The 15,119-nt window shown below is 37.8% G+C and overlaps 1 protein-coding gene across 1 annotated transcript; it reads left to right on the top strand.

Moving 5' to 3' along the window:
• Positions 1–2,953: 2,953 nt before the first annotated feature.
• Positions 2,954–14,937, top strand: LOC101159180 (vitellogenin-1-like). The gene is made up of 34 exons (XM_004067732.3): positions 2,954–3,008; positions 3,457–3,477; positions 3,601–3,752; positions 3,839–4,090; positions 4,178–4,339; positions 4,829–4,977; positions 5,074–5,224; positions 5,327–5,484; positions 5,574–5,739; positions 5,819–5,944; positions 6,041–6,259; positions 6,351–6,568; positions 6,662–6,759; positions 6,845–6,969; positions 9,882–9,983; positions 10,059–10,178; positions 10,260–10,449; positions 10,567–10,660; positions 10,753–10,938; positions 11,022–11,154; positions 11,237–11,432; positions 11,515–11,969; positions 12,066–12,110; positions 12,226–12,294; positions 12,410–12,610; positions 12,701–12,843; positions 12,916–13,051; positions 13,134–13,257; positions 13,365–13,545; positions 13,621–13,715; positions 13,810–13,904; positions 14,033–14,198; positions 14,500–14,661; positions 14,761–14,937. Exons 1-34 carry the CDS (start codon positions 2,969–2,971, stop codon positions 14,859–14,861), a joined length of 5,031 nt encoding a protein of 1,676 aa, XP_004067780.1. The 5' UTR covers positions 2,954–2,968; the 3' UTR covers positions 14,862–14,937.
• Positions 14,938–15,119: the final 182 nt, after the last annotated feature.

Raw genomic sequence — 15,119 nt, 5'->3', positions numbered from 1 at the left:
ATAGTACATTATTGTTGTCTTCCATAGTTCATGCCATAGTTCCAAAGCTACTATTAAATTATATTGATTAGTTAAACTGTCTAATCTGCACAAACAGTGTTAAATTCTCCTAAGAAAAATGCTGGCTGAACCGTTAAGGGTGAGGCGTGCTTCTGGTGCACAAGGTCCAGAGTTAAAACTGTGAAGCAGCATTTCAGTTTTATGCAGTTTAACCCTGCAACAGTCTTTCTGCTGCAAGCTGCTGTTGAAAGCTTCTACTCTGATCATTTAAATTCAGGCCAAAAAATATTTATTTGTCTTTATCTGAAAAGCAGTTTGAGTTGTTAAGCTTTGCACCCTTAACAGCGATGAAGTCAAAGGAAAAAGAGGGCAATAACAATGAAGTTAAAAGACTTTCTTCAGCATTTTGCTCACACATTAAAACAGTTACTCTAACTAAACATTAAGACAACCTGAATTCCAGAATTGCTCCTCCGCCCCGACAATATGAGAGCCAAAAGTTAAAAATCCAAGACAGTTTTTTGTAACATCAAATGTTGAACCCAATTCCCAACAGTATGTTATCTGCTTTGTTGCTGGATACCAAATATCAACAAATAAAAGTTTTTTTGTGTTTTTTAAAATTGAAATTATTAATAATAAGAGGAGATGATGTTTGCACAACCTGTCACCAATGAGGAACATTCAGGACCAGGAGGCAAGCGGGTAGATTTTCCAAGAAAGTTACAATGGACAGAGAAAATGTACTGACCTTAGAAGTCACACTGACCACAACAAATAACAAGAACAAGCAACTGCAGTCAGGGTGCCTTTTTTGATGTGACCTTTGAAAAAGTAAACCTGTTTTTCAAATGTGAAAAACTAATGCCTTGGCCTGATCTCTTTTACTTCTCTTGTACTCAGTAAGGTTGTATATGTGAAAATGTTTTTTTTTAAAGTTATGTCTATTTTAAATTACAATAAAGATTTATCTATATTGTGTATCATTGTATTCAGAATTAACTACAACCAACAAAGCCCAAAGAAATTTAACCAAAATGGGATTTTCATACAAGCAAACTGTCATTAATTGGTAAAGAAATACATTTCCATTTGTTGATTTACACAAACATCAGACCCAAATACTGGCACATGCTACCATTTCTGTTTATTGTTTTATTTCCCATTTACAAAGATCTAAATTAACACACGCCCACCCACCAAATGTAGGTAATTCTTCAATTTGGCAGGTAGAAAAACTGTTTCACTAGCCACTTTGGAAGGTGAGACATTGACTATGTCCAAATTCCCACCCTAATCCCGAACTACGGTACTTAAAACTATATAGAATAGGACTGAATTTTAAAAGCAATTCAGACACCATGCTCACTATTTTTTTTCTTTTTGCAAAAATTGTTCAAATGCAATGCATTGTGGTCTATATTTGTGTATCTAGTGAGCAGTGGGAAATTTCTAAGGCATTAGAAATTGTTGAGTCAGACAGCACTACAAAATAGTGCTCTATGGACTGAGCAGTGAAAGAATTCGGACATAGCCAAAGTTCATCATCTCCGACAGGGGGCTCCAACCAACTATGACTTTTAATGTCTTCTTGCTCACTACTACCTACCACAAACATCCATCCCAGAATTGGTTAAAAAACATTTAATTCTGACTTTATTCTGCAGAATTGATGGTCAACATTCAGAGGCTGCATGGCATTCTCGCACTTCTGTGCTTTCTTTAATAGAACTCACAATTGCTGGATTCAGGTGCACTGGTAATTTGCATCTGCTCATACTGACCTCAGCCATCACAAACACAAACTCATTTGTTGTTCCATGTCATTGTAACTCTTTGATATGACTAAGACTCGTAAATACAACCGCCTGATCTGTAAAGAACACAATAATGCAAGGCCTATGCTATTTGCACATTTTATGTGCCACCAGCATAAAAAGTGATGTAAATTCATGTTGGCCACAAGTAATACGTCCTAACCTTAATCCTTTCTCTGGGTCCGTGCAGTCAAGAAAAAGGTTCAGGGCTAGCCGCACGTATTTTTCAAAATAGGTGCGAATAGACAATAAGACAATACTTTTAATTATTATTAGTTTTTAGTTTTGTGAGAAAATATTCAACTGAAACTTTCTAAATAATGGGAATAATGTTTTTTCTTTCAAATACATAAATTAATTTTCCTGTAAAATATTAGATTGGTAGAAATCTCATTTGGCTGGTAGACTTCGGATGCTACCGGACACTTAAGCTAGTAACGAAAAAAGTGCATTTAGAGCCCTGCCCTATTAGCTTTTTAGGTTTATTTGATAAAATTTCTTCCTGGTTATGGCTATGTTTCTGTGATGAACGAGTGACCCAATGGTCTCAAAAAAAATGTTTTTTTTTTGCTTAATTGCCTATTCTTTAGGTTAGTGGAGTAAACATTAGTCAATAAGTCTAAACTTTAAATAATATGTTACTCTCAACCGACACATATTGCTCTATGAAGACTATGAAAATTGTTCTCCTTCTGCCAGTCTTTTGCGTACTATTTTACTAATAAAGTATGGCTGTTATTTTGCATTTTTTGTATATTTTTTACTCCACACAGCTTTTTAACTTTAGATAAAAGGAATTTGGATAAAGTTAAACAAATTCTTAGAAATTTCTAATATTGGAACAATCCACTTGTAAAGAATTTGCCAATAATTAACCAAGTACACATCTGAAAAATATGAAACAAATTGTCTCTGTTAGCAGTAAAGGTTATTTTCCTAATTTTAAATGAACCATTTCAAAATCCTTGCGTAAGAGGATTTATTGGTTTCGTAGGCACTTCATGAAATTTTCACGGATTCATAGGTCATTTCTCAAGTCAATGCAGCAGTTAGTTGTGCAATGATTTACAATTGGCATCTGATACATTGCGTTTCCGCCCAGAGCTTCCCTTTAAAGGCCACCACAGATTTGAACCCAGCCTCATTCAGCCATGAGAGCGGTTGTGTTCGCTCTGTCTCTGGCCCTAGTGGGTAAGTCCAAGCTGCTATTGTGAGTTTTTTTTTCCTGTTTTAAAGGTATTGAATGTACCACTTCCTGTGTTTCTTTTTTACATTTTTTTAGACATTAAATTTTTATTCTTCTTACATTTAGATGAACTTTAAAAGATCTTACAGCTAGATCATTTGGAATTGTTTAATAAATCATAAAACTCATTAAACTAACATGAAGCACATTTCTTTGACTTTTTCTAAATACTTTTGAATTTACAAGTAATCTTTAGGCTATTTATTTTATTTATTTAAATTCAACATGACTATAATCTATATTCAAAGTTAAATGTTTTAAATAATTTTTTTCTTAGTACTTCACACAAAGCCTTAAAACGTATAGCTTTTTCCCCCAATGAAAACTTGTAAATTACTTGTACATAGAATAACAAATAATAATGAACTAAAATATAATTCTTTTTTCTTTTAGCTGGACAACACTCTGGCTTTGGTAAGTTACCAGTCAATTTTTCAAAACATTTGCAACATCAAAGCTCTAAACTGAATTCTAAATTAATCACAAATGATCAGAATGCTTTTTTGAAAAATGACATGTACAAAACTGTGTTTACAGCTCCTAATTTTTCTCCTGGCAAAACATATGTGTATAAATACGAGGTATCCCTTATGACCGGTCTGCCTGAAGAGGGTTTGGGGAAAGCAGGAGTCTATGGAAACTGCAAATTTCTAATCAGCGCCATAGACCAAAACACATTTATGTTGAAGGTAAAGAGCAAAAAAGGAAAGCAAATAACTTTCTCTTTGAAATATTAGATACATGTTATGCATTTTACACTTAACTTGTACCGTAGGTAATGGATATTGAGATAAATGAGTTCAGTGGCATCTGGTTGAAGGATCATCCATATCTAATGAGTATGCTTCCTGAGATAATGGAACCAGAAACCAGAATTCCCATCAAGTTCGAATACAGCAACGGAGCTGTAGGGAAAGTTTATGCTCCTGAAAAAGTCTCAGATTTTGTACTGAACTTCTACAAAGGCTTCCTGAGCTTCTTTCACCTTACCATCAAGAAGACACACAATGTCTATGATCTGCAGGAGGTTTGTAAAATATTAAAAGATTGTCTTCTATAAATTCTAATTAAGGGCTTTATAATCATTTGCCTAAAAAATTGTTGTGCATTTTAGGCTGGAATTGAGGGTGTGTGTAATACCCTCTATTCTGTCAATGAAGATGTAAAGACTGACCGCATCCTCCTGACTAAAACCAGGGACATGAACCACTGTCAGGAAAGGATCTATAAGGACATGGGCTTGGCATACACAGAGAAATGTGATGAGTGCCAGAAGGTAAGTTCAAACTCATTTTATTGCAAGTATACGACAGACTCACGAATGAACGTATGCCTGCCCTTGCCCTTTCAAAAACAAACCAGTATTAGGCCTGCACAACAAATCGCAAATTTATCGTTATCGCGATATCAAGCTGTGCAATATGCATATCGCAGAAGACGGGAAAAATTGCAATAAACAGCTACCTTAAAAGTGCTAAAAAATCTCATGGCAGCGTGAAGTATTAAACAAATTAAATCCATTTATGCATTTGACCAATCGGATGGACTCCTTTTTATGTTAGATGTCCATCTCCTATGTAGATGTGGGTCATTTGGAATGTAATTTTTATACTGTTGCAATGAAATGGAAATAATGTTTTTGTTCATTTGCTATATGTTCATATACCGCAAGTTATATCGTCATCGCAATATTAATCACTAATGTCGCATATCGCGAGTCTTCCGCATATCGTGCAGCCCTAACCAGTATGTATTTTATTTACAGGTATCTAAGAATCTGAGAGGTTCAACATCATACAGATACATCTTAAAACCAGTCCCCAGTGGCATCATGATCATGAAGGCGGATGTTAATGAGCTAATCCAGTTCTCACCTTTTTCTGAGCATAATGGAGCTGCTCAAACTAAGATTAAGTATGTGAAAAACATTTATGAATTAAAAATCATGGTACCAGTTCTTATTGCATTTAATATACATTTATTTATTTTTATTTTCACAAAACCCTAAAGACAAACCTTGGTCTTCCTTGAGATTCAGAATAACCCAATTACATCCATTCCTGTTGAGTATCATCACCGTGGATCTCTTAAGTATGAGTTTTCTAAAGAGACTGAAAGGACACCACTGCAGTTTGTAAAGGTCACTGATTTACAGGTCCAGGTACTGTTTCAAACTATATCCAAAACTATAAAAGTTAAGAATTCATACATGTGTGGAACTTCTTGGAATGCTTTGAAAAAAATGTGCTTCTTTAATATGTAGATCCAGGAGCTTCTGGATCATCTAACTACCCATAATGCAGAGAAAGTCACTGATCATGCTCCTCTGAAATATTTGGAATTGGTTCAGTTTTTACGTCTTGCCCGCTATGAAGACCTAGAAGTACTCTGGAGCAAGTACAGAGATACGCCTTCTCACAGGTAACTTTCAGTGATTAAACATCCAACTATTTTGCTGAAGAAATGGATATTGTTCCATTTTTTTGAATTAATGTTTAATATTTTCTTAGACTGTGGCTCTTGGAAGCAGTTCCACCCTCAGGAACGTCTGCTGCTCTCAGATTCATCATGGAGAAATTTCAGGCTGAAGACTTAAGTGTTACTGAGGCAGTTAGAACATTGGTTGCAGCTGTTCACATGGTTACAGCCAACCCTGAATCAATCAAGCTGTTTGAGGTTTGTACATCATAGAGGAAATGATTATATGCACATATAAACAGTCTTTGAAACATACTTAATATCTGCACTGGTTTAGACCCTGACAGAAGACAGCAAACTCAACGCCAACCCAGTTCTACGTGAGATCGTCTTCCTCGGATACGGCACAATGATTTCCAAATATTGTGCAGAGTCAGATGTCTGTCCTGTCGAGTTTGTTCAGGTAATTACAATAGTGTTTTTTTGTTTTTCCTCATTGGTAAAAACCTTTTAAAATATTAATTTTCGTGGAAACATAAAGATCCTTTCTCCCCTACAGCCAATTCAGAAGCGTCTCTCAGAGGCAGTTTCCAAGGGAGAGACAGAAGACATCATCTTGTATGTGAAGGTTTTGGGAAATGCAGGACACCCTAGTAGCCTCAAGTCAATCACAAAGATTATACCCATTCACGGCACTGCTGCTGCATCTCTGCCAATCAGAGTCCATATTGAAGCCATCATGGCTCTGAGGAACATTGCAAAGAAAGAACCAAGAATGGTGAGTTAAAGCTTTACTTACTAATTCTAAATATTCCCCTCATCCCCTTATCTCAAAGATAATTCTTGGTTTCATTTCTTTTTGGTAACAGGTTCAGGAACTGGCTCTTCAGCTCTACATGGACAAGGCTCTTGACCCAGAGCTTCGTATGCTTTCATGCATTGTGCTGTTTGAGACCAATCCTTCAATGGCGCTGATTTCCACCCTTGCCAATGCTGTTAAGTCAGAGGAGAATTTGCAGGTTGCCAGCTTCACATACTCTCACATGAAGTCCCTGAGCAGGAGCGCTTCCATGATTCATCCATCAGTGTAAGTATCATGATTCCTATTCCTAATCTTGATTTTTTAGAAGTCTATTTACATGTTGGGACCGATGTTTATCAGTTGTCTCTCTTCTAACAGAGCTGCAGCTTGTAATGTTGCCATGAAGATCCTGAGTCCAAAGCTGGACAGACTGAGCTTACGTTACAGCAAAGCTGTCTATGGGGAAGCCTATAGCAGTAAGATTGCTTTCATGGAAAGATAAGATAAATTCATTTTTCCATCTTTTAATTTTATCAAAGCCTGTTTAAAACACTTCATCAGGCTCTTTTATGCTTGGTGCTGCTGCTACCGCTTTCTACATCAATGATGCTGCTACCTTCCTGCCAAGATCTGTTGTTGCCAAGACCAAAGCCTTCTTTGTTGGAGCTGCTGCTGATGTTCTGGAGGTAAAAAAAAGCTAAAACCCAAAAAGTTAACCCTAACACCAACTAGAGGTAAGATCGGGCCTAAAAAATCCAGCCCGACCCGACCCAGGCCCGTGGGCATTAAAGCCGAACCCGACCAATTAACTTGATTTGCAGGCCCGAGCAAACCCGAAATTTCAATGTATCCCATAGTATTTTTGGCAGAAAAAAACGCCAGATTTCTTAACCCTTTATAGGGCACTCAATGACATACTCTAAAATTCAAAAATTAAACCTTAGAGTGTTATTGGAGAACATAACAAGACTTCATATCATTGGTGACATTTTTCAATTTTTTTTTAATTTCATGTAGAAAATCAATGCCAATGAAGTTACCATATTTGGTCACTTGCCCGTGAGTGGGAAAACAAATTCCAATAAGTATACATATATATATATAAATATAAGAAAAACACATATTATGTATTTGAACATTTGAACATCACTATAAATAAATAAAAGTGCTAATAACAAAAAGTGCTGATAACAAAAGTGTTGAATAGACCCTCACACAACTGTGTGTGAGGGTCTGGGAATGTTCTGGTTGTTGGTGGGTGGGATGAAGTCGGGGTCTGACACATCATCATCTTGATCCTCATCAACATCACTAATGTCAGGGTGGACTGGCACAACAGCAGTCTCCCTCCTCTTGCCATAAAAGATTGATGGAAGCTAAAAATTAAACACATGCAATTAAACAACTGTCATAACATCATAAACTGACAAAAATCACTCTTTTTCACTATTCATAAACTAAAAACAGAGTTTAAATTCTCTCTGAATCACTGTATAGTGATATAAAACATTTGGCAACATTAAAACATAATATTCTAAGTTGTATTTCTTTATTTGTAAAGAAAATGCACTAATATGGTTTGTTAGATGCATAGGGCATATGTCCAAAAACAGACATACCAAGTAAAATTTTGTTTTTAGTGAAAAGGGCGTATGATCAAATATGGTGCCTGCATTTTTCATGCCGTATTTTCACTCATTTCAATAAATTCTCCGCAAACAAATTATATGTCAACACTTAACACAACTATTCAACAATAGAATGTATGAGTTTCATCAACTTACTATGGTTAGTTTTGACGATTCCTTTGAAAATGTCCAGTGAACAGAGCTGCAAAAGCACATTTTTCTGACCTTGAAGAAAAAGGGAAATTTGATGTGACCCTAGTCTCTGCTAATTGGTAAAGTTGCACAATTGAGTAGCCTATAATGTAGGATGATCTTTGCTGATTGGCTGGGTAAAGATCACATGATTCTTGAACTCACTGAGACGGGGGATGGGCGTGATAACTAACATGTGCTCAAATTACCAAAAAACAGTCACTTGCCCCATAAAGGGTTTTAAGGTTTAAATAATCTACATATTTTTATGATCATAATAAATTCATTTGAACAACGAAATAATGCTGGAACACAGAATAAGAGGCCAGACAAAGAGAGTGAAAGAGAGATCTTGATGCACACTCACTTAATCACGCGGAGAAATACTGCAGCCGCTGCGGTGCATGTTTGCCTTTTCAGTTCCCCTGTCTTAAGTTTATCCTTGACATCTTGCTGCTCCATATCGGGGATACCTAAACAAAATAGAAGCAGACTTGCGAAGGGAAGATTACATTCACGACACATGCGCAAAGCATGCCCTGGCTCTGCGTCTGCGCTTCCTGTTAGTAGTTATATGGCAACAACCTTACAGCGCTTTCTCTGTTTTAACCAAATTATTTATTTATAACAAGTTTTCCTTAGTTTGGTATCCACACATCGTTTTAGTATATATTTTCATAAACATATTGTAACGACCCAGAGTTTGGACAGAGCTGCGGGTGGCCGGCGCCCCCCTCTTTCTGCCAGTTGCTGGACCACAGTGTATGTCAATCAACGGTGGGTTGGTGACTGGTTGGGTAGAGGGGGCGGGGTCTACCTGTGTGTGCGTTCTGTAAACGTTCTCTCTCTGAGTTAAGGCCTGTTCACACCGGGACGAATTTCGCCGGCGATTTTCGCCGACGTTTAACGCCTCGTGACTAAACAAAGGGCACCAATGAGAGTGTGCACACCGACGCGAAAAAACGCCAGGCGTTAAAGCGTCAAAAAAAAAAAACGCCTCGGGTTCGTTTTTTTTTTTCGACGCGTCGCGTCGAAATCTACTCGACCAATGAGAATGGCGCTTTTGCTCACGTGTCTGGAGCTTCTGAAGTTACAGTAAAACACAACTTGGGGGCGCTCAAACACAAAACTGCCTTGCTGAGCACACATACCAGCGAAGAAGATAGACGCCAAGTAGCGTCTACACTGCCGCGAAGCAATAATGACGGACATTCTAAAATATCCCCGACCCAGAGCACCAGTTGGAGCTACTGGTGCTTGAAATATTCATGTTTTCTTTGTTTGATTCTGACAAGCGTGTAAATACTTGCTCTCTTCTTCTGAGTGAAAAGCGACTTTCAGAAGCGTAAAGTTGCGCAGCGCCACCTTGTGTACAGGAGTATTTCTGTTTTACATTAAGCGCCATCTAATGTCAGGGAATGAAATTGCATGTTCACTCCACTCATCGTCAGCGAAAATCGCCTGGGTGTGAACACAAAAAACGTGGCGAAAAACGCTGGCGAATAACGCCTGGCGAATATTCGTCCCGGTGTGTACGGGCCTTAAGAAGAAGCTGGCTGTGCCTTTTGGTTCGTGCGGTGTTTGACAACCGCCCGCCTGAGGAGCTTCTTTGCAGCCATTACAATATATTTATTAAAAAAGTCAGCGAGAGAGAAGCCCGGCCCGACCCGACCCAAACGTAATTATTGTCATTTTAGTCCCCGACGACTCGGGCTCGGGCTTAAGATCTTACCTCTAACACCAACTCTAACCCTAATTTTACTCATTGTTTTTTTTAGATTGGAGTAAGAACTGATGGACTTCAAGAGACCCTTCTGAAAAACCCTTCAGTTCTAAAAAGTGGTGACAGGATCACCAAGATGAAACGTGTTATCAAGGCCGTATGTTTAAAGTCATTAATGCACAAATTCTCTGTGAAATGTCTCACATTAAAAACATCATATCTTTGTCCACAGCTTTCTCAGTGGAGGTCCTTGCCCAACAACAAACCCTTAGCTTCTTTCTATATCAAGCTATTTGGACAAGAGATTGCCTTTGCGAACATCGATAAACCCCTGATTGAACAAGCTATTGCGGTAAAACACAGCTTAGTCTATAAACCTAATGACTAAGTTAAGTTGTCAAACCCTAATGTGTAGTGTTTCCACCTTCTAAAGCTTGCGAGTGGATCCTCTGCCCAGACATATAGTATAAAAGCTCTGAAGACTCTTTTACTTACTGGTGTCAGTTTCAACTATACAATGCCTGTGATGTATACTGAGGTGCGACGCATATTACCCACTGCCTCTGGTCTTCCTTTCGAACTAAGTCTTTTTTCTGCAGCTGTGGCTGCAGCTGTTGTAAAAGGTAATTTTGAAAATGAAAAGAAAGAAAAAAAATCACATGAATTTTTGTAATGCTAATTTTATGTAAACCAAATTTTCTCTGAAAAATGTTATATTCCTTTTGGTTTTGTTTATTTAGTTAAACCAACTCTGTCGCCACGTCTGCCTGAAGACTTTCCTCTCTCTCGCCTTGTGGAGACAGACATCAAGCTTGAGACTGAGATCAGACCCAGGTAAACTCTAGTTATCAATTCTTTTGAAACAAAAGCTCATTCATTTTCAAAACAAAAACACTATTTGAAAAATGTATTTTTTTCCCCTTTAGTTATGCTATGGCCACCTATGCTATGATGGGGACCAATACTCCAATTTACCAGCAATTTTTAGTGTCAAGAACAAAATTTAATTCAACTCTGCCATCCAAAGTCTTTGCAAGACTTAACATTAAAGAGGGTGACTTTAAGATAGAAGTACTTCCTGTTACTGCTCCTGAAAACATCACAGCTGGAAGGTAAGCGTCTGTCTATAAAAAACACATTGCTTCTTTTACAGTGAGAAGTAGAATCTGGTTGATGAAATTTTATTTCTGGACAGTGTTGAGACCTACACTGTGGCAAGAAACATAGAGGACCCAACAATTGAAAGAATCGCTCCAATCTTGCCAAACAAAGTTTTGAAAACCTTCCCAATTCAGATTTTTTCTAACAAGGACTCTTCCTCTGAAGAAGTTAGTCTGGTCCCTCAACAAAATGTTTTGACTGCTCAATTGTCCCTTGTAATTTTGTATATAATGTATTTCCTTCATATAGATATCCTCTGAAATCATTCAAGAGGAAGATCTCAAAGAAGATGTTCCACTCTTAGCTAAGAGATACTGTGCCAAGTACCGTGCCATTGGACTCAAAGCCTGTTTCAAGGTTGCCACTGAAAACGCTGCTTTCATCCGTGACACTGCACTCTACAGAATAATTGGAAGTCAAAATGCTTCTTTTTCTATCAAACCAAGTAAGAGCTGAAAATATAAATGTTTTTGTACTGTGTGGGGGTAACTGTAAAAGCCTATTAATGATCATATGTTCATGCTTAGTTGAAGGTGAAGAAGTGGAGAGACTGGAGATGGAAGTTAAAGTTGGAGCAAAGGCAGCAGAGAAGATCATTAAACAAATAAACATGAAGGATAGTGCGGGAACAGTGCTGTCCAAGCTCAACAAAATCCTGACCTCAAATCTGAATCGCACTTCGTCCTCCTCCTCAAGTTCCAGCAGCAGTTCTTCCTCTAAGCATTCCTCCAAATCCTCATCTTCATCATCTAGCTCTTCCTCTCGCCCCAGTGGCAGTAGCAGCAGTAGTAACAGCAGCAGCAGTAGCAGTAGCAGAAGCAGCAGCAGCAGTAGCAGCAGAAGAAGCAGCAGCAGTAGCAGTAGCAGATTGAGCTCCTCAAGATCCTTCAGCAATTCATCCAGATCAAGCTCTGCATCAAGCCTTGCTTCACTCTTTAGTGCTGAATCAAGTTCTTCTCGTGACAGTGCTCGTCGTTCAATGGTAGAAATTTAAAAACAATTCCATTACAAAGAAAGAACCTTTATACATAGACATAGCCATTGACCAATTTTGAAACTGACGTTTGTTTTTTCACAGCAAAAAGTCAATTCTCACAGATTCAGGAAGGCACATAAGAACCAGGTATTTTTTGTAGATCCTGAAAGCATAAACCAGAAATCATATAATAAGAAAACATGTGGAGCTTTTTTGTTGTCTTACCTTGGTGTCCCCTAAACTAAGCATATCATTGCTGCAGACTTTGGCGTCAGAAGAGCGTTCTAGAAGCAGAAGCAGCGACTCCAGTTTTGAGGTCATTTACTCAAAGGTAAAGGATTTTATATAAAATAAGTAAAATAAAACTAGTAAGATGTTTCAAGTTGAATTCGGTTCATTAATCAAATGTGTGTTTTGAAAACAACTTCCTGAACTTTTCCCAATAGAACGAACTCCTTGACGAAAGGAGTGTTGCTGTTGTTGTCACTGTCCATGCTGTAAAAGCCAATAAGGAAGACCAAGGATACCAGGTTGCTGTTTATGTTGACAAACCAAATGCCAGACTTCAGATCATCATATTCCCTCTGTCTGGAAGCAACTGGAAGTTGTGTGCTGATGGAGTTTTGCTGAGCAAGCACAAAGTCACGGTGAGATACAATTTATCTTTTGAACATATATTAAAAGCATTGTACTAAGACTCAGTTGTATTTTTGTCAAATCTCCTGTTTTTATTATAGTCTAAAATTGCTTGGGGAGCTGAATGTAAACAGTACAGCACCATGATCACTGGTGAAACTGGTTTAGTCAGTTCAAACCCTGCAGCTCGACTCAGAATGTCCTGGGAGAAACTACCCTCTTACGTTAAGCGCTCTGCAGAGAAGTAAGAAAACTCTTTCTTACCATCACAACTGAAATACTCAATTTCAGATCTCACACATGGATTTTATTACAGGGTTTATGACTACATGCCCAACAAAATGCTGGCTGACTTGATCAAATCAAAGAGTGCAAACAGCACCAGGCAGCTCTCTTTCACTGTTGTTGCAGAATCTGAAAAGTCCATTGAGCTTATTGCAAAAACACCGAGGGTATGTGATGTTATTTGGCACATTTGACTTATTTCAATATAATAAGGCCTTTGAACTAAATATTATATTTCTATGTCTACAGCGCACTTATTACAACATGACTTTACATCTTCCCATCACCCTTCCACTGCAAGAGATCAAAAGCCTTACCCCCTTTGAGGAGGTTACTGATAAAGTCCACTACGTCTTTGCCAAGGCTGTTGCAGGTGAGGACTGCTGAATATAAGCATTACTTAAGATTGATTCCTAAAAAAAGAAACAACTTGTTTATAAATAAATATATACATAAATAAAGTTGTTGGTTTTTTTTCAGCTGAATGCAGTTTGTCCAACAATACACTCAGAACATTTAACAACAGGAGGTACAAGAACAAGATGCCAGAGTCTTGCTACCAGGTTCTTGCACAAGACTGTACTGAGGAGCTGAAATTCATGGTCCTGCAGATGAAGGACGCCACCGAACAAAACCACCTTAATGTCAAAATTGCTGACATGTGAGTTAATTGACAAAGCAACCCCAGAAAGACAGAAAGTCCATTTGACAAGGATTTGTGGCTTTCTTCTTACAGAGACATTGATCTGTATCCCAAGGACAGTGAGGTGCATGTTAAGGTCAATGGAATGGTAATACCCCTCACCAGCCTGCCATACCAGCATCCATCAGGTTTCCACTCAGTTTTTATGATAAAAAGTAATTCATTTGTTTTTTGGAACATGAATGTAATCCTAAAATGTTGCTCATGTAACTTGTTCTACAGCTTCCATTGAGATCAGAGAAAATGAGGAGGGAGTTTCTGTGTTTGCATCCAGCCATGGGCTTCATGAAGTCTATGTTAACAAGACCTCATGGAGGGTAAGCTCACCTCAATTTTCATGTCAGAAAAGGAAAGTGAGATTATGCAGCAGAGCAAATTGTGGTTATAAATTAGTGGAAGGTATATTTGATGATCACTAAAGGTGTTGTCTGATTGGGCAAACTAGATTAAAATCACTGACTGGATGAAAGGCAAGACCTGTGGACTCTGTGGAAATGCTGATGGGGAGGTCAAACAAGATTATCGTGCACCCAATGGACGCTTGGCCAGAAACTCTGTCAGCTTTGCTCTTTCCTGGATTTTACCAGCGGAAAACTGCAAAGACAACTCTGGTGAGACAGAAATAGAAGTACCTATTTTTTTCTTGTTTTTTTTATAAATATACATGTCGATTAATATGTAGATAATGTGTAGTTTTACAAAGGTGATTCTGCATTCAAATTTAAAATTTAACATTTAGATAATAAAATTTAACTTGTACATTCTTACACTGGGATTTACATTACTAAATGTGAAAAAGTATGGCTAAATCTAATCAGTGAGCTAATTTTAAAGTGAACTTTTACATTTGACATTATATACATTTCTTCTCCAGCTGCACTGCATGCATTAATCAGCTACCTTTTCATGCAGAGTGCCGAATGAAGTATGAATCCATCCAGCTGGAGAAGAAGGTTAATGTCCATGGTCAGGACTCCACATGCTTCTCTGTTGAACCTGTGCTGCGCTGTCTGCCTGGCTGCTCTCCAGTCAAAACCACCTCTGTCAATGTTGGCTTCAAGTGCTTTGCTGCTGGTGAGTGGACATCAAAATAGAGGAAAACAAGGAATGTAATACAAACAGACAAAACCTGCCAAAATTCTTAACTTTTCCTTCCATATATTCTGTGTGCAGATTCTACTTTGGATCCCAGTAACATCTTTGAAAGCAGTGTTGACCTGAGGAACTCAACAGTGGCTCACCTGGCCTGCAGCTGCACTTCTCAATGTTCTTAAAACATTTCTTTTGTTCAATGACTTTGTATTTTCTCAATTTTTTGGCCATAATAAAAATATCTGACCAAACAAGTAGCTTACTCAAAACTCTTGTGGTTATTGCATATTAATCTTGATAAAAAAGAAATGAAAGGTCAAAGGAGGTTTGGAAAACAAATGACACATTGTCAATAAGAAAGCTAGTGAACCTCTTTCTACATAAAATGTGTGTTGTGAAGCACTTCATCCCTTATAATGGGTGTAATTATTCTGTAGGAA

Source organism: Oryzias latipes, chromosome 4 (assembly GCF_002234675.1).
Source record: "Oryzias latipes chromosome 4, ASM223467v1".
NCBI lineage: Eukaryota > Metazoa > Chordata > Actinopteri > Beloniformes > Adrianichthyidae > Oryzias > Oryzias latipes.
This window is presented reverse-complemented; position numbering and strand designations above follow the sequence as displayed.

Coding starts and splice junctions, on each gene's coding strand:
- LOC101159180 (XM_004067732.3), top strand. CDS start 2,969: ATGAGAGCGGTTGTGTTCGCTCTGTCTCTGGCCCTAGTGG. Junction 13,905..14,032: donor TTAACAAGACCTCATGGAGG/GTAAGCTCACCT, acceptor TGGGCAAACTAG/ATTAAAATCACTGACTGGAT. Junction 14,199..14,499: donor AAACTGCAAAGACAACTCTG/GTGAGACAGAAA, acceptor CTTTTCATGCAG/AGTGCCGAATGAAGTATGAA.